Source organism: Ovis canadensis, chromosome 4, assembly GCF_042477335.2.
Source record: "Ovis canadensis isolate MfBH-ARS-UI-01 breed Bighorn chromosome 4, ARS-UI_OviCan_v2, whole genome shotgun sequence".
Taxonomy (NCBI): Eukaryota; Metazoa; Chordata; class Mammalia; order Artiodactyla; family Bovidae; genus Ovis; species Ovis canadensis.
Genome location: NC_091248.1, coordinates 63,095,097 through 63,119,759, shown reverse-complemented (window position 1 = coordinate 63,119,759; position 24,663 = coordinate 63,095,097). Strand labels below are relative to the sequence as shown.

Sequence of the window (24,663 nt, the reverse complement as noted above, 5' to 3'; positions counted from 1 at the left end):
GCACGGCGGCGAGCGAACTCCCCTAGACAGCATGCAGCGTTTGAAGGAGCTACAAAAACCCGGCCCCGGCAGTCGATTTCGCTAGTCGTCTTTTTTGTTTTAATCCGCCTGGGGCAGCAGCATAGGTTGGAAGGCGGAGACTGAAATCGCCTGCCAAGCCTCGATCCCGGTCACACAGAGGCAGTGCCTCCCGGTTCACGCCAAGTCCATCCCCCACCCTCTTTCGCCATTCATCGCGTTCCCCTCCCCTCCCCCCATCATGTGACCGCAGCCTGGACTCCAGGCTTGTTTTTCCCCTCGGCTCAACTCCACCGCGCAGGCGCCAAGGAGTCCATTCATTCGAACTGCGTAACAATGAGCCCCGGGGCCCAAGGGCTCCGCGAGCTTCCCAGTTCGGCCCGAGCCCCTCTCGGCCCCCGAAGAGGCGGCGCCTCACAGGAGTCCTCCACCCGCGGCCGGCCGCCCACCCCGGGCCAACCTCCGACCCTCCGCCCACTCGCGGGGAGTTGAAGTCAAACTTTCCTGGGCAGCCCCAGAGTCGCGTCGGCCCCCTTTCCCCCGCCCAGGCCCGCCCCATCTCCTCACCCGGCCCGGCCACCCACCGCGCCACCCGGCCCAGAGCGCCGTCCTCGCAGACGCCTCCCAGCCCTCGCCCCAAGACCCCCACGGACCGTGCCGACGCGAAGCCCAGGTGAGCTCGCGGGAAGCGCCAGTCCGGTGGGTTCGCCGCAGGCCGGTATCGGACGGTTAACTGCCCCCGCCGTCAGGAAGAGGACAGCCGACCTGAGTTCACCCGGCCGCCAGATACCCTCGGGATCCTGCCCCTCCCTTCCCCACCCCCACCCCTTCCCGAACAGAAAGACAACAAACCGCCGCGGAGTATAAGCAGCCCCGGCGCGGGCCGCCCCGGCCGCGACAACACCACCAGCAACTCGTGTATCCTCTCTACAACTGACGCCGGCCTCCCCCGGGCGCATTACTGCTCCCGCCGCCGCTCTTAGTCCTCCACCGAAACTTTCCTACTTACCAAACCCGTCGCCATTACCAAGTCTTTCAAGCTTCGTCTTCCCCCTCCCCTCAAACCCCAGGGGGGTTGAGCCTCCGCCCAGCTCCTTCGCCTTCTTATTGGCCCGCCGCACTGCCATTCGATCGTTTCTCCTTCCTATTGGTTGGTACCGTGGTCCGTCTCGGTGGGCGGGCTTGTGTTGACTTTTGCGTTGTCTTTATTGGAGAAGACGGAGTGTCAATCACCAGGGTGAGGGCTTCGGATTGGATTGCTGCCGAGACTCCCGGGACTCCAGCCAAACGTTGCCCCCGAAATGGGTTGTGGGTTCGTAGTCTGGGTCTGGCTGTGTTTCTCTCCGAGACTGCAAGTCGGAGTAACGGGTTGGACTACATTTCCCAGAAGTACGTGCACGGTGCAGTCTTGATAGTAAACAAGAGTCATAGGGACACGTGTATCAGCTCGTTTGTTTTGGTGTCTGGGACAAAAAGGAGGGGGCGGAGGAAGGGAGTGTTTTAAAGCTTTGGCTTCTTCTCTTCCTCTGGGCCTGTGCTAGCACTCAGAGCAGCCTCAAGCCTCTCACAGCACCCATTCCGGGCCATAAACCACCAGAGTCGCTCGCAGCTCAGAATTTGGCAAGAGGCCAGGGTATTGTTTTAGTGCGAGGGGAAGGAGATGACTGCACAAGCGGAAGCAGTGCTGCCTCGAAGGGGACCCAGTCACCCAGAAATCACGGCCCCAGGCATGATGGGGATAATAAAGGTGGCGCTTGGGTCCAGTGGGAAGACTTAGCATTCCTTTATCCTGAGCCTGGCTTCGCCCCTCCCTGGACAGCAGCTTGAGGTTTCTCTGCGGACTCTGTTCAGTTCACCCGAGATTTTTTGAATGCCGGCTGTGTGCCAGGCACCGAGAGGCTTGGGGATGAACAATGAGAGAGAAGCTCGGAGGTCTGGACAATTTACAAAACTGTGAAGCGGGAGGTAGGGTCATTACTGTTGACTTAGGAATTGAGGAAAGGCAAATTGATGTTTTCTATATTTGACCAGCTTACTCGTTGTTTAAGGTAATACGGAGGGGTATAATGTGTGACTTAAACTGATGTAATTTGTGAATCGTTATCAGGGTTTCCTGGTGAGTTTCAGTTTAACCACTTTTCCTCTCCAGAGGTCTTCCCATTGATGAAAGAATGTCTTCCTACTTTGTTTCCACTAGGAGTTCCTCCTCAAGTTACTAATTCTCTGACTCAAAGAGAGGAGAATGGCTTCTCTGGCATTATAGTTACCTTCATTCCCATTACAAAGGCATTATTAAGCTTTTTTCCCTTTGAACTTTTAGTGTTTAGTCATTTAAGCTATGCTTTAGGTTTTATATCTTTAGATCACTGTATTATGTTTAAGAGGAGGAAAACATACTAGGGAAAAATCTATAAAGTAAAACTTTTGGAAAGGAGCCTTAAATCCTTGCTGGTGATTCCTCTAAAACCCCTACTTTTCTGGAATTTTTAAATCTGAAAGCCACGGAACAAATAAGGAAATCCAAAGTAACTTTCCTATACTGAAACAAGTTTTCAAATTCTTTTAGGGATTCCCTGTTTGAATCCTTAAAGGGAATTATAAAATAGTCCTCCCTACCATGTGATCAAAGATGGTATTCAGATCAAATACAGATCAAAGATTCTGTATTCACAAATACTAATCAAATTATTTTGTTTCTTAAAAATAATTCAGAAGGCCAGTAAAATGCCTAAATTTTTCCCTGAATAAAAAGGACAATATTTGTATTTATCTTCGTTCAGAGATTAATGGAGTGACCCCAAGACTCAACTGTGGCCCTGCTCTTTTGTGTATTTTTATTTTCTTTCTTCACTTTTTTTTTTTTTTTTACAGTGGAGGTTCATTGTGCCTCAGAATTGAAAAATTGAAAATATGAACTCCAATGTTTAATTTCCTGACAAAAAGAAAAATCCGTGGAATTCACTTGATCATTGGAAAACTAAAATCTCAGCTATTAATGACTAGCTCCCTCCAGGAAACTAAAAACCTTTCCCACCATCCAAAAAATGAACTCTTAAGAGCTGGTACCACACCATCTCCCCCCGCCCCCCCCATTAACCATGAGATCTGCTTTTGGCTGAACCTTAACTCATTTTAAAAGGTTTTCTGTTTCAAAGCGGTTAGTAAAAGCCTTAGTGGAGATATTTTTTTTATTTGTGAACACAGCGGTAGGAAGAATAGCACCTTCAGATCAAGGTGTACATTATTAGAAATGATTATCCTTTAATTAGCACTATAAGATTTTCCTATCCATTCATTCAGAAATACCTATTTAGTTCCTACTATTGGTTGACCACTGTGCTAATTCATATGGATACAAAGATACAAAATATTTTCACATACTCTCATTTTTGTCCAGGTCATTAAATGGAAGAGTAAAATTCTCTTGAGTTAATTCAGTCATAACTGATTAAATGTCAGTGTTAGAATCTCTGTACCTTTAAGTGGACAATTAGTCCATCTTTGGACTCTCCTGGGAAGCTAAATGCTTACCTTATGCACCTATGTATATTTAACAGGAATCTCATTATTCATTTTTGGATGACTAAAAAAACCAGACAACTCAGCCAGAACTAAGATCAAAGTACAAAACCAGTAAGATCTCCTTAGAATTCTTATATAAATTCTACTACTTCACTAAAATATATATAAAGAATTTTTGTACCAATTACTTATTATTTATATATGATAAAATATAAAATGACATTTATATTTTATATAGTATAAAACATTTTAGCTCCGTGGTGAAGGATCTGCCTGCCAATGCAGGGGATGCAGGAGGCATAGGTTCCATCCCTGGGTCAGGAAGATCCCCTGCAGAAGGAAATGACAACCTACCCCGTCTTCTTGCCTGGGAAATCTCATGGTCAGAGGAGCCTGACGGGCTACACTTCATAGGTTTGCGGAGTCGGACAAGACTGAACCTGTAAGGGATTTTTATATATACTGAAGAACATTTGTTCATAACATACTTCCATGATAAAACTGACATTAAAATCAATTTTGGGAATTCCCTGGCAGTCCACTGGTTAGGACTCAAAGCTCTCACTCCCAAGGGTGTGGGTTCAATTCCTGGTCAGGGAATGAAAATCCTACAAGCTGTAACCAAAAGAAAGTTCAAAAATAAAATTTCCTTTAAATAGCATCTACTTCTGGTCAGTGCAAGTACCATACACACACACACATATTCCACATAAACTATGCCCAAATATGTCGAGTTGTCATCCAAAATCAAAATGTCTTCAGCAATTTGTAAAATACTTCTGTATTCATAAAGAAACATCAAATTCTAATTTGTTTTTTAAAAACTAGATAAAGGTTATTTAGGGGTGAAACTACTGTATTCCAACACAGTTGGCATAACAATGACTACTGGGCTAAGAAACATAGAAGTTAAAGTACCTGGCATTGCTTAAATATTTAAAATATCACTGTTCAAAATGTTAAAAGGTAAGCAAGCAAATGAAGTCAAGTATTCAAATTAGGAAATGGAGCACAGATTCCTACACATTCTCTCTCATGTCTGTCTGGTATGCTAGGTCTTTCTCCCTGTAGTTTCTTTTAGTTACCAATCCAAGGTAGCGAATTTTAGGTACAAAGCCATTAAGATCCCAGGAGTAACATGTACCTAACTGTGCGGCGTTGTGCTCAGTCACTCAGTCTGATTCTTTGCGGCCCCATGGACTGTAGCCCACCAGGCTCCTCTGTCCGTAGGACTTCCCAGGCAAGAATACTGGAGTGCGGTGCCACTTCCTTCTCCAAGGGATCTTCGTGACCCAGGGGATTGAACCCATGTCTCTTTTGTCTCCTGCACTGACGGACGGATTCTTTACCACTACACTGAGCCACCTAGCAAGTCACTTAAATGTGCTACACTTAACCATTTTTGCTTACATTTACCTCCCCCCAAATTCACATTATTTATTCCTTCCACATTTCTTATGCATCTTTTTGTCTGGTCCATATCATATGCATCGTTTTGCCCAGGCAGTCAATAAATATTATAGATACCTGCTGAACAGATGACTAAAAAGAAATAAGAAGATGCATTTTCTTATTTATAGTATATGTTATTTTGTATAAGTTGCTTTGAACACTGACCTCATTAAATATAGTTTCTGTATGCTTTGTGTCACTTGCTGTGTCTACTCATCACCATTTTTTTTTGAAAACATCTCATCTTAGTCTCATAAGAACTATCTTGTAATTCATTTTGATTCCCTTATGTACCAGTCACACAAAGGCAGACAATATTTGTCTAATTAATACATTCCAGCTCCTTCAAATTACATTGCATATCATAATGTGCAATATAGTAAGAAAAAAGTGGAGGATATTTCGGTTCAGCTTTGAAAAGCAATTAAGAAAAGACTTGCCAAAGATGTCTTTATAGTGAGCACCTCTCCTAATTAAGATATTTGGCTTTTAAAAATGTCATTTGTATACATTTCAAGAATACAGTCATTTCGTAAAGAGAGATTCACTTGTATTAAATGTCAGCCTTCCACCTAAACGCGGCAGTGCAGTTCCAGGGATCCGGGACTCTCTCTCTTGTTCCTCAGCAGGACTGTGGTCATGGTAGGTTTTAGGGCAGAGATGGAAAATCAGGAGTTGGAAGCAACTTTATCCAAGGTTGTGCCTGGGCATATTTACTGCTAATGAATTCATTGAGAAGTTCTACTTGGTAAGCTTTTATCATGTGAAATATATAAGGCATTGAGGGTTCCATTTCTAGGTGGTTACAGTAAAAAACAAGGCAGCTTTTGTTATTTCAGAGTCCATTTCCAGCTCATTGAGCTTCCCTGGTGGCTCAGTAGGTAGAGTCCACCTGCAATGCTGGAGACCTGAGTTCAGTCGTGGGTCAGGAAGATGATGCGGAGAAGGAAATGGCAACCCACTCAAGTTTTCTTGCTTGAGAAATCACACGGACAGAGGAGCCTGGCGGGCTACTGTCTATGGGGTCTTAAGAGTCAGACAAGACTTAGCAACTAAACCACCCTAACGCCCTCACGCCTGGGGAATAAAACCATCTTTCCAGTTTTTTCCAACGGCAAGTGCCTGACGCACAGTGAGACCAAAGGGGTTGGGAGCAGAGAAGGGTTTAAGGTTTATTGCAGGCCAAGCAAGGAGAATGGGCACCTCATGTTCAAAGAACCCCAGACTCCCTGGTGGGGTTCAGGGAAGAGTAAGGGCAAGATTTGGGGTGAGGACACAGGGTGTGTGACTTTCCACTGATTTGCTGGTGATGAAGTAACAGGAATCTTGGGTTCAGCCTGAAGTTACCGTCTTCCCCCCGGGTGGGAGCCTTCAGTTCAGTTCAGTTCAGTTGCTCAGTTGTGTCCGACACTTTGTGACCCCATGAACTGCAGCACACCAGGCCTCCCTGTCCAGAGATGCATACATGGGTTATAAAAACATAAACAAATGCAAATGTCTATCATCACAGTCAGGAGGGAGGAAGAAGGCTACAACTGTGATTGAACGTGGAGGGACATCTGGGATGCTGGAAAAGCACTATTTATAGTGATCAAGGTGGTCTTTGCCTTACAATAATTCACTAAGATAAATATTTATTCCATATAGTTTTCTGTATTTGAGCTTTATAATAAAAAGGTATACAAAGCTAATTGTTAGGGAATATATTTTTATATATTTTTATATTTTTATTTTTATATGTTTATATATAAACATATGCATAGATAGGTATGAAGGTAAATAGAGAAAGAAATACATAGGTAGATCAGTCAGTCAGTTCAGTTCAGTCGCTCAGTCGTGTCTGACTCTTTGGGACCCCATGAATTGCAGCACACCAGGCCTCCCTGTCCATCACCAACTCCCAGAGTTCACTCAAACTCCTGTCCATCGAGTCGGTGATGCCATCCAGCCATCTCATCCTCTGTCGTCCCCTTCTCCTCCTGCCCCCAATCCCTCCCAGCATCAGAGTCTTTTCCAATGAGTCAGCTCTTCGCATGAGGTGGCCAAAGTACTGGAGTTTCAGCTTTAGCATCATTCCTTCCAAAGAACACCCAGGGCTGATCTTTAGAATGTACTGGTTGGATCTCCTTGCAGTCCAAGGGACTCTCAAGAGTCTTCTCCAACACTGCAATTCAAAAGCATCAATTCTTTGGTGCTCAGCTTTCTTCACAGTCCAACTTTCACATCCATACATGACCACTGGAAAAACCATAGCCTTGACTAGATGGACCTTTGTTGGCAAAGTAATGTCTCTGCTTTTGAATATACTATCTAGGTTGGTCATAACTTTCCTTCCAAGAACTAAGTGTCTTAATTTCATGGCTTCAATCACCATCTGCAGTGATTTGGAGCCCCAAAATATAAAGTCTGACACTTTCCACTGTTTCCCCATCTATTTGTCATGAAGTGATGGGACCAGATGCCATGATCTTCGTTTTCTGAATGTTGAGCTTTAAGCCAACTTTTTCACTCTCCTCTTTCACTTTCACAAGAGGCTTTTTAGTTCCTCTTCACTTTCTGCCATAAGGGTGGTGGTATTTGCATATCTGAGGTTATTGAGGTGGGAGCCTTAGTTCCTGCAAAAGAACTCAGAGATGTATCAGATGGTTATGAATGTATCTCTTCAAGAGAAACCACAATCTTGCCCTTTCTCTGCACTGTTATTCACTGCTTTTCCTTTCTTTTGGCATTCCTTTGTTTCCCTAATGAGTAACTGAATCTGCCCTCAGAAAATCAGGAAAGGTCTAGGAAGCTGAAGCTTTCCCCTACAAACAAGAAACAGGACATGAAAAGTTTCCATACCCCACAGGTCCTGCTTAGTTTCACAACTGAGTAATAAATGCATCTACTTTAAAGATTCAATTATAATTGGTACTAACAAAACATTTCATGTATTTACATGTTGTAGTGGCTTGAGTTTTTCAGGAAGATAGCAAGACCCAAGCTGTGGTTAAATCAAAATATGGGAACACCACCTAAGAGATGGCACTTCATTTTTATGGCGGAGACAGTCACCTCCATAGGTCTACCATCACATCTTTCCATATATAAATGTTACCTTTTCAGGACTTACAAACTTAAAGCATAAAAAGGGACAGAAAGACCCAGATCTGTTGGTCAAAGAAAGTCTTCCTTGGAAACTCTGTACACATTTGTCTATATACCAGGCTCAATTACATCATTATTCAGAGAGTATGAGTGTGGACAAAAATAAAAATGTTACCTACCATTTCAGTAAACAAAGAATGTTGCCTGCCCTCAAGCCAGCAGCCATTGCAGTCACTGCACCCTGAGAGGAATTCAGGATGGAAAAAAACCAGATACCATCCCAAGAGGAGAAAACGACTACAATCTTTTGACTCGAAATATCTTTTTGTGTGTGATTAGCAATGATCTTTTGATATCTGACTACATTTTTCGTCTTTTTCAGCAAAAACTCCTATGTATCCTGGCTCCTCCCTTACCTCTCTGAAACAGTCCCTCAGGGTTATCTGAAAGGCTGTTTCCCTAGGCTATAGTCCTCAGTTAAATTCCCCAGATAAATATCTCTCTCAACTTTTAGGCTGTTTTGGGCTCCCCACCCCACCCCCGCCCCCACCCAGTTGAAGTATGAACCCAAGAATTGCAGGGAGTAAGCAAGAGAGTCGTGACTGCCCATGAGTTCTGCCATGGATGCTCAAAGCAAATGGTTTTGGTGGAGCCACGGATTTTTCTCACTTATACAAATGAAACTGATACTAACTTCTTATAGTGACTAATGGTGGAGAAGGCAATGGCACCCCATTCCAGTACTCTTGCCTGGAAAATCCCATGGATGGAGGGGCCTGGTGGGCTGCAGTCCATGGGGCGCTAAGAGTCGGACACGGCTGAGCGACTTCACTTTCACTTTTCACTTTCATGCATTGGAGAAGGAAATGGCAACCCACTCGTCTCTCGCCTGGAGAATCGCAGGGGCGGGGGAGCCTGGTTGGCTTCCATCTATGGGGTCGCACAGAGTCAGACACGACTGAAGCGACTTAGCAGCAGCAGCAGTGACTAATGGGCACACAAGTCCTCCACAAACACCTGGTTTACCTTACTGCTTTCATTTCCGTAATTCATTTTACTTTCAAGGTTTTTTTTTTTTTTAATACCTGTAAAAATTATTTACTAACAACTGTATAGTTTCAGTTGCTCAACCAGTTTTGCTGCCTTGAAAAGTATCCTGGAGCAGGTGAGAGTTTGTCTTAACTCTTGCTCCAGTTTTTTTTTTTTTCCCTTCAATTTCTTAGCAGAATTCTTTCTGATACTCAACATGAGGCTGCACCTCACACATTTATTTTAGAAGCCAGGATTCCTTATTATTCTATTTCTCCCTTATGTATTTTCTCCCACATGTGTTAGTAATTCTGTTTCTCCCTTAGTTATTAACATTTTATTTAGATTTGAGACTCTCCTTTCCAGTTGTTTAAGCTGGATAGTACAGCTCATCCAGATGTGTTACGTAGCACTCTAGGCTTATACATTATTAATGTTCTTTAAGAATGCCAAAGGCCATCTAGTCCTTGTTAGAAATGTAACACTTCTTGAACAAAGTTAGGAAAAATTATATCCATATTTTAAAGATGCTTTAGAAAGAAAAAGGACTCAGCACTTAATCCTACATATTCCAGTAAAATCCCAAGTTCCTTGCTTCGTGCTGTATGTTTTACTTGCAGAATTATAAAGCATTTTAAAGAGTCTGCTCGCCAGGTTTGTAAGAATAAACCAAACACATTCACAGAGCATGCATCCCAGGTAGTGTTTTACGTTTATACACACCAAGCCCTGGTTTGTATCAACAGGACACACACACATACACATATAAAACAAAGAAAAGCACCTTTGTATTAAAATTGGGAGTCCTCCCAGAATTCTTAGTCATACATGATGCATGCTTGAATGAAACATCGACAGAGAATTTCCAAACAGAAAGACTCTTGGCTAGTGATTAAACAGTGGCATCCACAACTCAAGCTTGTGGTGTTTTAATTACTTTAACACATACATTCCCTAGTTAGCCAGCCAGACTTGGTTATTCTAAATGGCTGAATGAGTCTGCAACATATCACAACTATCTGTATCACATATAACCAATAGCTAAGATTTTTAAAAACCTCTTGTCCTACAGAACCACACTTTCTTGCTGCAAGATGCCCAGATCTTACCTTTCTTTTCACACATGCCGCACCTCTGTCATGCATTTCACATAGTATAATGTGCACTATGGAAGTCACAGTAAAGAACAGGAAAGAAAAAAAACACCTCAGTAATAACATTTTATTATAAAACTGTGCTTTATTATAAGGAAATTTTAAATATAACCAACAATACTGAAAATAATGTAACTGGCATTTACAGCCTTGGTCAGAGTTCTTTATTAAACAGGCATTTGTAGTTAACAATTAGCTTATGCAACAAAATAGGTAACTTGAAAAAGTGAAGGAAGTTGAAAATACAGAATGATAAACCAAGAATTTGTGGTTCTTTGTGTTTTTTTTCTTGTTTGGTAGACATGACTTTTAAAATCTGAAATATTATAGAAAACAAGTCTGCACGCAGTAAGCTCTCTTCCCGTGGGAAAGTTTGCAAAGTAGTTAAAACTGTCCTAAAATGTGGCTGAAGGTATATTTTACATACTTCTTATATATACATTATCCAATTCACATATCTTTACCACATTTTCATTATACAAGCAAGACCAGAAACATTCTCTAATAAGACCACACTAGCCACAGAATTTTTTTACCCATGTATATATTTCTTTGAAACATATTTCCCAAAATGAAACCACTGATTTAAAAGGGAACAACTGGTTAGAATTAATGTCTCTAGACACTGGGGTCACATAGTCCTAGAACTCATGTAAGAGTATACTGCTTTGGTGGAATATAATTCATTCATTCTATGTAGCAGGATAATAAGCATTATCAATTATCAACAAAAATCTATTCAGCTGAGTTCATTCTGCATTTGCAGAATGAAGTGAATGCAATTGAGAGTCTATATTAAAGCAAGTAGAGGGGCCTAATGGAATACTTGGAATGGGCAGAAATTCCTTTTATTCTTATATATGTTTTACTTACAAGAATTTATTTCTCCCACTTTGGAGGAAACCCATGGGAGCAGATGTCTGCAAGGATTTTATTACACATGTCTAGTGAAGAACAAAGAAATATCTATGGGCATATTGATAAGGACCCCAAATATTTTTGGTATAGGATACTTTTTTTTTAGCATTTATAATAAGATCTTAGGCTTTTAGAAGACAACAATTAAGTTTAAAGAGCATTTAAAAATATTTGTGACATTAAATGTCAAACAAATTTTTAAAGATAACAAATACAGAGAACTGCAAAAATGAAAAAAGGAAGCATAGATAGATGCTTTATGAGGAAAATAATGACCTTTCATCTAAAGACGCTTTCCTGTTGTTGTAATGACTAAACTGCCTGTCCTTAAAACCACTAGAATATGTAGGCTACTGACATTATACCCAAGAAATCAAAAGGTACTTTATTGCAAAAATATAAAAGATTTTAAAATTGCATAAGATGTTTTATACCATTTCACCAATAGGCCAAGGCCAGCACATAACTTATCAAGCCAGAAAAACTTTAAAACAAAAATGGTTAAATTGTACTTACTATATATAGTGAGTTGTAAAAAGAATGTGATGCCATGCTGTATAGCATGATTCACTGCCAAGTTCCCTTTTACATGGGTGTAGTCATAACATATCAATCTGAGTAAGTCAAAATGAATACACATTGCCTATGATAACATCCTTTAATTATCTTCTTAAACAGATACTTTCAATATATTACAATCATCTGAATCTTCAGTCAAATCATAATTTTGTGGAGTAGAAAGTCATTTTATCAGTATGTTGATTTTTTTGGATCTACTCTTTTTAGAAAGTGACGTTAAAGCCTATTGACTATTAAATATCTATTCTGTTTACTGATACATTGTAAATGTAAAAAAAGGAAAAAACCTGAAATCACAGAAAATGCTTGGCATCTACACAAACACATTCTCAGTGGACTAACCACTACTGTGTAATTTTGTCACTAGAGGTCTTGCTCCAATACTTTTGCTTCATGCAGTGGGTTCAACAATATCCATGTTCGTTCCAAACAGGGCGACTAATTGCTCTTCATAGGTAGCGATGTTCCTTTTCATGATTTCCATGCAGGGTCCCAAAAGCCTTTCAAACGCTTGCACATCCATGGCTAAGAAGAGTGGAGAATAAAAGAAAAATAACATTCTTTACAAATCTGGAATTTCTCAGTCACTTATGGTACCTATTTCACATATGTCAGTGATGCAATGCCATTTTTGTATAAATAACAGATACAAGAAAAAGGCACAGAGATAAAAACATTCCACTTCAAAAAGGAAGCAGCCAGTGGCCCGTGGCCATATGACATTGTATTGGAAGTTCCTGATCCAGGTTAAAAGAATGAGGGATTGTTATGGCAAGACCTTAGAATTAAAAAAAAAAAACAAATACATTTTTATGTCACCACTTTAGCAGTATGAACTCAGGGGTGCAAGGTAGTGTTTTCTATCTTGTTTTCCCTCCTCAGGACTTACAATGCAATGTTGTGAAGACCAAATGTTGCCTTTTATAATTTTTTATACTAGGGTCTAGTCAATTCAAAATGGTAGCCCAAGTAATGATTTTGTCCGCTTCTGTTAAGTATATGCTCTATGTTGCTTAGATTGCTTGTCTCGAGCATTTTTAAAAACTGAATTTATATGAAAATATGATCATGCTATCATTAAATTAAAATTCTTTTTTTTTTTTTTGCTTCTTAAATTTACAGAACTAAAAAAGGCAGTGTTTACAACAGAGTGAATGGAAATTCTTGCACTGCTGGCAGCATGTAAATAAGTGCAAATACAAGTGATCTGGCAATAGGTATCAAAAACCATAAAAAGAAAACCCACTTCCAAAAAGCGTTTCTCAGGAAAAATCCTAGTATTTTTCCTGAGTAGTATATGCATACACCCCCACAGAAAAGCTCTCCCCCACAGTGCAAAGGAGCCAAAACTCAAAAATTATGTGACAGTCAGAAGTGAGTAAATAATTCAGCATGTATTTAACCAATGTTAATATCTGATGTAATAAACATGAGAAAATGCCTAAGCTATAATGAATGAAAGAAGCAGTTTACAAAACTGATTTAAAACTGAAAACATATAAATAAAAAAGGATGATAAGAAATTATAATAGGATGTGGAAATTGCTGGGTGGTGGTGGTACTGGGTAACTCTTAGTTTTTCCTACCTTTCTGTATTTCTCAAATTTAATGTGACTATACATTTTATTGGAGAAGGAAATGGCAACCCACTCCAGTATTCTTGCCTGGAGAATCCCATGGACGGAGGAGCTTGGTGGGCTATAGTCTACGGGTCGCAAAGAGTCGGACACGACTGAGCGAGCGATACATTTTATTATAGAAAAAAAGTAATGGGATTTCACTTACATCATCTTTACTCTCTACTGTCTAACACCTCTACTCAGAGAAATTACCTGTCAGCTTCTAAATTTTTCTTTTTCATCCAAGTGTAACACTAGAGTAATACTATACTTATTTAAAGCCATTTAAAAAACAACTTCTCTAAGAAAATTCTGGGGATACTTGCAAATCTTAACACTGAAGCTAAATTTATTCTACTGAACTGTGGATGCAGAGTACGGAGTAGCTAATTACTTTTTAAAATTAGTTTTTATTGGTGTATAGTTGATTTACAATGTTTATTACTTTCTGCTGTACAGCAAAGTGAATCAGTTTATACATACACATATATCCACTTTTTTTAGATTCTTTTCCCATACAGGTCATTACAGAGTATTGACTAGTTTTCTTAAAGAAAATGTCACCTGTATTAATATCTCCTGAGTTATATTTTTCATTACTAAAATAAGTTATTTCTCACATATAAAATCTCTGCTATATATAGATGTCTTCCAGCTGAAGATGGCACTTCTGTTCATGGCATTTCTGTGTGGTACACAGAAGTAATAAACAGCTGAACAAGATTTTTATTGCGCTATGACAAACTTGAACTTTTGTTTCCTAATCCTAGATGAGTAAGTATTCCTACAGACATTTCAGCTTCCCCTGCAGAACAGTATATCTTATAAAAGTGCTGTTTGAGGTTTTTTTTTTTCAGCAGAAACGGAACATAGTGCATGTCATTCATTTGAAAAATTAGATGTAAAGCTTGGTACTCAGAATTCTTATCTTAACGACATACTAAAATGTTATTTCATGCCTATAAAAAAGAACAATGTATGTGTGTGCGAAAATTTTCTAAGAAGTTGACTTCTACAAGTTGACTTGACTATGCAATGAATCCTAATCTTGTATTTTGTTGGGACCATAAAACCTGTGAAGCCAATAAAATAATCAGTGTGATGCTGAATACGTACAATGCACACAGAAGGATTTCAACCGGGGCAAGTGTGCCCTGGGCCGTGAGTCCTACCTAAACATTTGACGGTCCCGATGGCGTGTGCGGAAGCTGCTCGGGGCTTGTTTGTTACCAGAGCCAATTCGCCGAAGTACTGCCCTCGAGAGCACCGAGCGATTTCAACTGCACCGTTCTCTTCCACTTCTGACTTACCCTGACAAGGTGATGGAAAGTGTTAGCGTTCACTCAGCTTAAGAAAAACACAATGAAGCTTAGTCAGGAAAAAAAAAAAAAGTCTATTATGTTACTTGCTAATATTTCATGGATTTTTAGGACTTACCTTCCTTTTCATAGTAATTTTCACTTCTCCAGATTCTACAATGAAAAAAGAATCAGCCAAGTCTCCCTGTCAGAATAGAACAAAAAACAGAGGGTGAAAAATGCAACTTTAGTTGACAGCAATCCTGCTGCCCACCACACCTCTGAAATCAATCCCATGCCAGTTTACAGATCATCTCCCAAAAGCTGAAACCCCACAGAACAGGTTATGGCCCCTCCTAAGTTGAGATGTTATGATCAACAATTATAGTGTAACAATTTCACTGGTAAAATCATCTGAAATGATATACTGTACTATAGCATTTCTGCTAAAACTAGCAAGAAAATATAGCAACCAACACCAAGGTAAGGATTTCGCTCAAACTGCAGCCTGGATAAAGCAGACATGGTCAGAGATGTAAGCACTGTTTCCCAGCAGCGTCGCCTCTATCGGCTGCTCCTGTGCTGAAATGTGCCACGCTGGGTCGTTCCTAACCTACGAAGCCAGAGTGTGGCAACCCCAGATAATCCAGCAGCTCCGCAAGTGGAGAAAGCAGGCAGACTAAGCCGTACGTGTGGGCCCTGATGCCTGTCCTGCAGGTGGCTGGGGACCGAAGTTTAGATGCTGGGTTACTGAAAGCCCAGAAAGACTTCTCAAAGAAACTGATGCCATTTCGAACTACGTAGCTGCCTTTTCTTGTTTTCTTTTTTGAACAAACTTCCTTGACTTCCAGTGATGCCTTATGAATTAAGTAATGTAATACGAAAGATGACATTGACTTTCCTAAGCCTCTCAAAGTGATTCTGGAGAAACTCAGGTATTTCAAAACTCTTTACTACAATTCAAGAAATACAGTATCAGATTATAATACATCATAAGGAATGCAGAGTCTCCATTGTACTATAGTGCAGACATGTATGTTTATAAACGCTTAAAAGACAACTATCTAAAGATACCTTTAATAAACTCTCAGTATATATATCTCTTTTCTCTTACCTTTTTATCAGGCTTTCTATAAGAGCTTCATGCAAAATATTCAAGTGTCTTTAATCATAAAAGGTCTATCAACTGCCATGTAATGTCATTTTTAAAACATGCTCAAATTGCATGTAAAACTAATGAGTTAAGTTCTGTTGGTTGTGTCGATGTCAGTTTGCTAGTTCTGATGTTGTACTAGTGATACAAAATGCACTGGGAGAGACTGGGTCAAGAGCACATGGGACTTCTTTTTTTTTTGCAGCATGATGTGAATCTGTAATTATTTCAAAATAATTGGGAAAAGTCATTTCAAAAGCGCTCTATGCTTTGCAGATCTTCGGTTTGTATCATGGAATCTCAGCCTTGTTCTCTAATGTGACAGACTGGGGGTGGCAGTGGGGGAAGACTGACTGATTTACCTGTTTATCTGCCTTCTAAACTAATTCTTTTCTCAGCCTCCCAGACCTTGACTCTTGTTTCACATGTATGAAAAGAGACAATATTTTAGATAAATATTACAATGTAGTATAATATTGATAGGAAAATTACCCAATTTGTTAAAAACCTGTTTTTTTTAAGTCTTTATTGAATATGTTACAAATTCAATTTGCTATAAACTGCTTCCGTTTTTTTTTTTTTAATGTTTTGGGTTTTTGGCCATGAGGCATGTGGGATCTTAGCTCCCCAACCAGGGATTGAACCTGCACCCCTAGCTTTGGAAGGTGAAGTCTTAACTACTGAACTACCAGGGAAGTCCCTAAAAAACCTGTTTAAAGCATGCAGTCAATGCTTCATACTATAACTAGCAAGTTAGTAGTATCATCGATATGCTTTTACCTGTAAACTCTAACCGTCTCTATAAATCCTACTTCTGGGTAGGTCTGTTCTAACCAATATGTGTGTGTATTGCTTCAGGTTCTAAATGGGATTTGAGAAAAGCATTATGGGTTCAAGAGCACGCTGGCCCCCTCAGTGCCCGGCAGCCAGTGAAGTACATGGAGCAACATGTCCCCTTCTTGGTTAATTTCACCAGGAGGGGGTTTCACCAATGAACCGACTGTGCAGAACTTTACACCTTCCAATGCACCTTCTGGGCCCTTATTAATAAATCTTATGGAATGATTACTAGTTTTTTTCCCCCTCTTACAAATGACATCTTAATTCTCTATATACATGTGACCTTCATGTCTGGTACAAACATAAAATTATGCCTAAATCCATTGGATGATTTAATATATATTCCTTAAGATTTAATTTAAAAAAAAACAGTCAGATAGCTTGCTGGCTATGAATTAAGCCATTTTTAATAGATCTGGCAGGAAATAATTATATTAATCCATCACTACATACTAATTATGGATACATGAAAATGTTATTAAGACTTAGAATACATAAGAATCTTTTGGAAAATAACCTCAAACTGAGCTCCATAAAAAGTATTATACCTGAGCAATGATTTGTTCTCCATCGTTGTATACTTTGGTGCCTATCACATCTACCACTTTCAGGCGTTCAGAAACCTATAAAGGAAAAAAGATAATAGTTGACCCCTCAACGATATGGGTTTGAACTGTGCACAGTCCACTTATCTACAGATTCTTTCCAGTAAATATAGAGTTGCCCCTCCATACCCACAAATGTGGAACCCAGGGCCACGGAGGGTCTGCTGTAACGGACTTGAGCATCTGCAGACTTTGGTATCCACCAGGGTCCTAGAATCAATCCCTTGGAAACGGATGAACAACTGTATGAAACAAACTAATCAGGTAAATCTTAATTATTTCATGGGCTTAAAAATGGTAGCCTACAGGCCAAATAAACTGAGCAATGTGTGTGTTTATGTGTGTGTTTATATTAATAAACCTAAATAATATAAAAAGCACAATCGCTCAGTGGTGTCCAACTCTTTGTGACTCCATGGACACAAGGCTCTTCTGTCCATGGATTTTACCAGGCAAGAATACCCGAGTGGGTTGCCATTTCCTACTCCAGGGGGATCTTCCCAACCCAGGGATTGAACCCATGTCTCCTGTGTCTCCTGCATTTGTAGGCAGATTCTTTACTCGCTGAGCTATCAAGGAAGCCCCATTATATAAATTACTTGCCAGCATTTTAAACAAATTTTTCATAAAAACTTGAATTTCCAGCTTCTCTTGAAAAATCAGAACTGTCAGCAACACTCAGCCTATATTTTCCTGTGTCACAAATAAACTCTGGTGCACTAACAGCCGTTTCCTAAGATGGAGCACATGCTCTCTAGTTTACCAAAGTCCCATCCTGGCTTGGTTTTCTTCTTTGTTACTTGCCTAGCTCTGAAGGCATTTGAATTTCCAACTCTGACCTATTTTTACTTAGACAGATCTGCTGGTGGAGAAGATGAGCTGCCCGATATGCATTCTGAAATGAGGCCCGAATGTCTACCAGGTGAATACTGACAAGCCAACACAGGGGCATGACAGCAGGTAGGTCTGTCAACCTCAAGGATTCTGGCCAAGAGGCTGGAAGGATGGTATTGCTATCACTCAGGTGGGGAAGAGAAGGAAGGATGTTTGGGACATGTCCATTTGAGATATCTTTTAGATGTCCCAGAGGAAATGCTAAATACGCAGTCAGATAAACAAGCCTGGCTTCCAGGGTGGGGCCTTGCACAGTGATGTCAATTTTAAGAGGCATCGACATAATAGACATTTAAAGCCAGGGGACTTGACAAGTACAGCACGGGAATAAGTGCAGACTGCAAAAAAGAAAGAGACACCTTGGGATGCCAATTTTAAGAGGAAAGGAATAAGGAAGGAGAGGCCAGTGAGGACATTCTGTATTTAGATAGCCTCTTCCTGTAAAGGCTACTGCCTACATTTATGTGATTAGTTTAAGTCTGCTTTTAGAAAGAGACCTCATGTAAATCTGCTGTAGCTGCTCCCAGGCTGTTACTATGTGTAAATAACAAAATAGATAGTTACAGGCAGTAAAAGAAATACTAAGCTATTAAAACAATGTAATCTTTTTAAGTGAAAATATGGATAGATTATTATTCAAAGAAACCCTCTACAAAGCTAAGCATTCCTAACAAAACAGAAGCTTTTAAAGCAAAATAAAAGCAGAAACATATACTTACTTCCAAAGATTTAAGGAATGGCAGTGACTCGATAAAGCTTTCATACATTTTTCTCTTTTTGGCATTATTTTTTACAATTATCCTCCTGAAGGTTACCCTGTCCTAAAGGCAGAATATCAAATATGAAGACAATTAAAAGGTAGACTTTATGAGGAAAGAAAGTTTGAAGAGATAGTTTCATTTATTCCCTGTAAGAAACAAACAATAATTGAAGATTTTAAAAATAAAAGATTAATATTATACTTCTAATACAACTCATTTCAGATTTTTATTTCCTTAAGCATAAATATAGAACCATATAAAATGTTATTTTCATGCTTTTGAAGGAAAGCAACAGTTTACTTTTAATTAAGAACAGAGATCTGACCAACATGTAACTAGTGGACTAACCCACGAGGTGGCGCTGTTGCACTATTAAAGAAATACCAGCTGCTTTTTTATTTTTCTCCTCAGCTTTTTTGAGATACAATTGACTTGTAATATTGTTTAAAGGTAGACAACATGTTGATTTGATATACTTATATATTGTAAAATTATTACCACAGTAGAATTACTTAGTACCACAAATAATTGTCATTTCTTTTTTTGTGGTGACATTTAAGATTTATTCTCTTGGCAGCTTTCAAATATATATTGACAGTATTGTTAACTATAATCAGGTACACTGGATCTTCAGAACATATTCCTTTTAATAATTACACCCCCCAACCCCTGGCGACCAACATTCTACTTAGTTTTTATGAGTTCAAACTAGTACTGAGTTCTTCTGTTATAGATAACAGCCCTCAAGTGTTAAAATTCAGTGGGAAGTGGCGAGCTTTTTTTTTTTAATTTTTTAAAATTTAAATTTATTTTAATTAGAGGCTAATTACTTTGCAATATTATATTGGTTTTGCCATATATCAACATGAATCTGCCACGTGTATACATGTGTTCCCAATCCTGAACCCCCCCTCCCACCTCCCTCCCCATACCTAGATGTCCATCAGCAGATGAATGGATAAGAAAGCTGTGGTGCATATACACAATGGAGTATTACTCAGCCATTAAAAAGAATACATTTGAATCAGCTCTGATGAGGTGGATGAGACTGGAGCCGATTATACAGAGTGAAGTAAGCGTTTTTTTCTTTTTGAGGTATAACTGGCATACGTCATACTAGTTTCAGGCGTAGGACATAATGATTCAGTATTTGTATCTGTTGTGAAATGATCACTACAATAAGTAGTTAACATCTGTCACCATAGTCACAGAATTCTTTTTCTTGTGATGCAAACTTTAAACATCTACTCTCATAGCAACTTTCAACTATACAATACAGTAGTATTAACTGTAGACACCATACTGTACGTTACGTCCCTAGGATGTATTTTTAACTGGAAGTTTGTACCTTTTGACCCCCTTCACCCATGACCAGCCTTTTATTTAAAAAACAAAACAGAAAATCTGGGTGTGCATCCCTTTTAGTAAAGTGTTGTTATATGTATGTTTCCGTTATACACAAAAGCTCACACACATATGCACTGGTTTGACATTTCCTCATGTTTCTTGTGGGCTGCAGTTAAAAAAAAAAACATGGAAACCAGTAGTATTAGAAAATGTTTTTAAATCATGCAATTACAATGTAAAGAGAGCTTGAAAAATTACTGACTCTAGGATTTTATGTCACATCCACATATCAGTTTTCTTTTTTAAAACTGTGCACAGAGAAACTACAGCTTTCGTGAGTAGACTTTGATTCCAGTGTTTATCATGTTCATTGCCCTCAAATGTTCCTATGTTTATACTACTTAACCTCAAGGTTCCAACACTGAATTGAGGAACGAGGGAAAATTTTATAGGTAATGGCTCAAAAAATGGTCTTCCTACAAATTTTACATTTTAAAAATTCCTACAAAACATTATATTAGTTCTCAGTGAAGAGCTCTCAGAATTATGTTAGTTTGGCATACACTGATCAACAACTATACTCTTTTAATACAAAATAAAATTAATAGGGATATGTTATTTAATTAATAGATTACTAGGACAAATATTAAGGAATTTAAATGAACCGACAGGATAGAGAAAAATGCCAGTGTGGATGTAAGTATCTAGGAAATTAAACATCCTGTTCTCTAATTTGGTCTACTACAATTTTATAAGGGCTGTGATTTGGACTTGCACTCATTTTTTAAAAAAGAAAAAATTTTCAAGATAACAAGTAAAATTATTGAAATAATTTGCAAGCCTGGCTCTGCATTGGAATCAGTTGTGTTTTTTTCAAAAAGGTTTCTAAGATCCCAGACTTTAATGATTGAAAATCTCTGCAAATAGCACTCTATAATAATCTTCATTTCATGAAAGCTCCCCAAGTGACTCTGATACATAAACAGGTCTGGGAAGCAGCTGCAACACCATTTTATGAACAAGGTTTATTACAAAACAGAGAAGCCAAGAAATGGGTTAGCAATTTATAAATTAACCACAGCAACAAGCTATGTGTCTCAAGAAAAATCTACTAGTGGCCCGCCTCTTCACACTCACTGTGACATAACAATAAAATCCAGAAAGTCCCATTTCAAATGTTTTCACCCCAGTCATTTCAATCGTCACCTCTCTAAATCACCGGCATGGTCATGTAGATCAGTTAATTCCCCAAGGCTAACAGTGACCTAGACTTATTTACAAAGTTGGACTATTCTACAAAGGACTTTTCTCTTGAGATTTGCTTATCTTTGCACCTGCACTTACATGGCAGAGCTCCAACCTGTTGGTCTCAAAAGCAAAATTCCTTTTCTATTTGACTGTGTCTGAAAGGGGGCTAGTTAGGCCAGCTGCTAAGAAAGCAGATTTGAAGTATTAATTATGTTAATGACTATAATTTAAAAAAAACACCCACTTCACTTATACACATACCCTAAGGTGATCATCACAAACTGCTCACTTCTACAGAGCTTAAAATGGGTGTGTGCTTAAGTCATTTAGTCGTGTCCGACTCTTTGCAACCCCATGGACTGTAGCCCGCCAGGCTCGTCTGTCCATGGGGATTCTCCAGACAAAAATACTGGAGTTGCCATGCCCTCCTTCAAGATATCTTCAAATAGGTACAGATTTGTAAAAAAAAAAAAAAAAAAAAAACTCTGAAAAATCCTTCACCCTTCCTGAGAACATAAGTATCACATATACCTGGAAATTGCTGGACCTCTGTCCCTAGTTTAAGGTTCCTTCCAGGGCTGAGAACTATCAGTACTCAAAAGGCCAACCCGCTAAGTATGGGGCCTTGTTCCAAGGATGTGCATGAAGAGGCCCTCCTTATCCTGTGACAGTCTGACCCTGCCTGGCAACCCCACCAAGATGATTACATTTTAAATGGTACCTTCTTTAAGGAAACAGATCACAACCCACCCTCGTGACAGTAGGCAAACACTTCCTAAGGGCCAAGTCTACTCGGGTTTTGAGTGTTTATTTTGTTGGCTTTAGGTATTCAAATCTCTGATTATCCTTAAGACACTTCAGAGGACAAGCTCCCTTCCACCTGAAACAATTCCAATTTTGCTTGCACCACTTAAAAAGTGACTCATGACATTTTTAAGAAGTCAACAGTAGCTGCCTGGGTCTCAGAAGAAGAAATGCACAACAGGTCTTGTTTCTCTGATCAAGAGAGATTTTTATTGGCTGAATTCACCGCGGAATCAAAGGCTGAGTGGTGACTGAACCACGCGTAACTTCTGTGAGGCTACAGTTCTTGAAAAGGAGGTTTTAACAAACTTCCTGTTACTTTGTCTCCTTCCACAAAAGGATTTGAGAGAAATAACCAAATAAACTCATGTCAGAACCATAGGGTGGGATGTTATCAACAATTTTAAAAGAAAACATAAGTAGTATCAACAGTCCCTTAAATCAGGCTACTTAAAGTGTGTTCTGGGTCCCAGCAGCCCCTGGTGCCTCCTGGGAGTGTAAGAGAAATGCAGAATCACAGACCTCATGCCAGACCCCGTAAGTCAGATTCTGCTTTTTAACTAGATTTCCAGGTGATCCCTAAGCACCAGCTTAACCAGGGTCCAGAATCAGCTTTACTCGGATCTGCTACTTGGTCTCCCAAGATCATTTATGAAAAGAATGTCCCTCCTTTCCCTCACTCAAGTCTTTAAACCAAATTTTAAGCCTTATAGAAAAGGCATCAAGAAATTTATTTTTCTTTTTGGATGGATTTTTTAAAAACTGGAGTATAATTGCTTTATAATGTTGTGTTAGTTTCTGTTGTACAACAACATGAATCAGCTATAACTATACATATATTCCCTCCCTTGTGAGCCTCCCTCAAGAAGTTTACTTTAAAAGCCCAGGTCTGAGAGTTCCAACCCTGAGAGTTGAATAAGTTTGTCTGTAATGGAGCCTAGGTAAGAGAATTTCTTTTTTAACACCTCTAAGTAACTCTGACGTGCATCCACGTGAGAAACACAGACACTGAGTATTTTTTCTCTACACAGTTGCTTGCCAATGCAGGGTTGTTACCAATCAGTTTATACTACACACAGAGTCTCAGTTTACAGTGGTTATCTCAAGCAGGCATGAGACTCATGCAATGGGCTTGCTCCAATACAGATTGTGGAGTCCCATAGCCAGTGTCTGAGTCAGCAGGCCTGAATCAGTAAGTGGGGCCTCAACGGGCATTTCCAGCAAGTTCCCAGTTGATAGAGATGCTACAAGGCAGGGGACCCTGCTTCGAACCACAGATATTATACCTACCACAGAAACCTACCAGAAAAAACAGCACTGAAGCCTCTGTTTATTTGTGTGACTGGCTGGTTTTTAAGAATGGTAAAAGAGGAGCATTTAGGAGCACCTGTTAGTTGCTTAATAAATTCTCTGATGACCGATGGTGATCCCCAAACCATCTACCTATTAAAACTAAAATACTGCAGCTACCTGGCTGCTGGCATAATGATTTTTTACAAATGACATTCAGGTCAAATAAATACTTCACTCACCAAACCCCACAGAGCACCAGGAGAGGTAGCAGTGATTGTAGCTGCTCTGGGTGTGTTGTACATTAAGGCCAGTTCGCCAAAACTCCCACGATTGTCATAGTTGCCAACACACCGTCCAACACCATCGCATTTCACATAAATATCAAATGTTCCTCTGGTGGATGCATGAAAAAGAAGACGTAAAAGTAATTCAAATCAAGTCTCATCACAACAAAACATGAGCCTTTGGCAATAAAATCTCATTTTTTTTTTTTTAAGAATTACTTATTGCTTGGTCTTCTTGCTCAGACATCATAACACATTGACTTGATTAAAATTTTAAATGTCTAGAAGGATGAACAGTGGAAAGTTCCCTTTTGCCCTGGTCCAGCCATTCAGTTTTCTCCAAAAAAGCCACTGCTCCCAGCTGCTACATCCTTGTAGAGGTCTTTACACCTGGGAGCAGCGGAAGCTGGATGGATGCACTGGAAGCCTTCCAAAGGTGCTGGAAGTAACAGGAGCCGTCCCTGAGACTGAGGGCACATCCCCAAGGGTGACAGCTGGGGATGGGCTCTTACTTTCCTTTCCTCTCTGATGACAAACAGTAATAAAAGGGCATCAATACATGACAAAGACACCGCCTATTCCGGACCAGCAGGAGGAAGAGGCCAGCAATGGGACTAGGGTAAAGTCTGTACATGGGCCTGCTGGGGCAAATGAGGGTAAACAACACACATGTAAGACAGAAAAATAAGGGATGAAAATATAACTGACTGCAGCCAAAGAGAACAGGCAAAGAAAACCATCTGAAGGCATGCATGTGA

At 39.7% G+C, this 24,663-nt stretch overlaps 2 protein-coding genes across 4 annotated transcripts in view; both read right to left on the bottom strand.

The window, feature by feature from the left end:
- Positions 1-1,196, bottom strand: part of HBP1 (HMG-box transcription factor 1) — a 30,759-nt gene extending 29,563 nt beyond the window's left edge. The window contains exon 1 of one of the 2 annotated variants that reach the window (XM_069587906.1): positions 1,028-1,196. In XM_069587906.1, coding sequence (XP_069444007.1) covers positions 1,028-1,042 — 15 coding nt within the window. In that variant the 5' untranslated portion in view covers positions 1,043-1,196. Of the gene's footprint in view, positions 1-671; positions 843-1,027 lie in introns of those variants that run through there. The other variant, XM_069587904.1, reaches the window with a different exon arrangement.
- Positions 1,197-10,327: 9,131 nt separating this feature from the next.
- The window catches only part of PRKAR2B (protein kinase cAMP-dependent type II regulatory subunit beta), a 111,720-nt gene continuing 97,384 nt past the window's right edge, over positions 10,328-24,663 (bottom strand). Inside the window, exons 6-11 of one of the 2 annotated variants that reach the window (XM_069587910.1) lie at positions 23,861-24,014; positions 18,888-18,989; positions 17,218-17,292; positions 14,816-14,881; positions 14,551-14,689; positions 10,328-12,284 (exon numbers count right to left, since the gene is read on the bottom strand). In XM_069587910.1, the coding sequence (XP_069444011.1) occupies positions 12,151-12,284; positions 14,551-14,689; positions 14,816-14,881; positions 17,218-17,292; positions 18,888-18,989; positions 23,861-24,014 (670 nt within the window). In that variant the 3' untranslated portion in view covers positions 10,328-12,150. The remainder of the gene's footprint in view (positions 12,285-14,550; positions 14,690-14,815; positions 14,882-17,217; positions 17,293-18,887; positions 18,990-23,860; positions 24,015-24,663) is intronic. The other variant, XM_069587911.1, reaches the window with a different exon arrangement.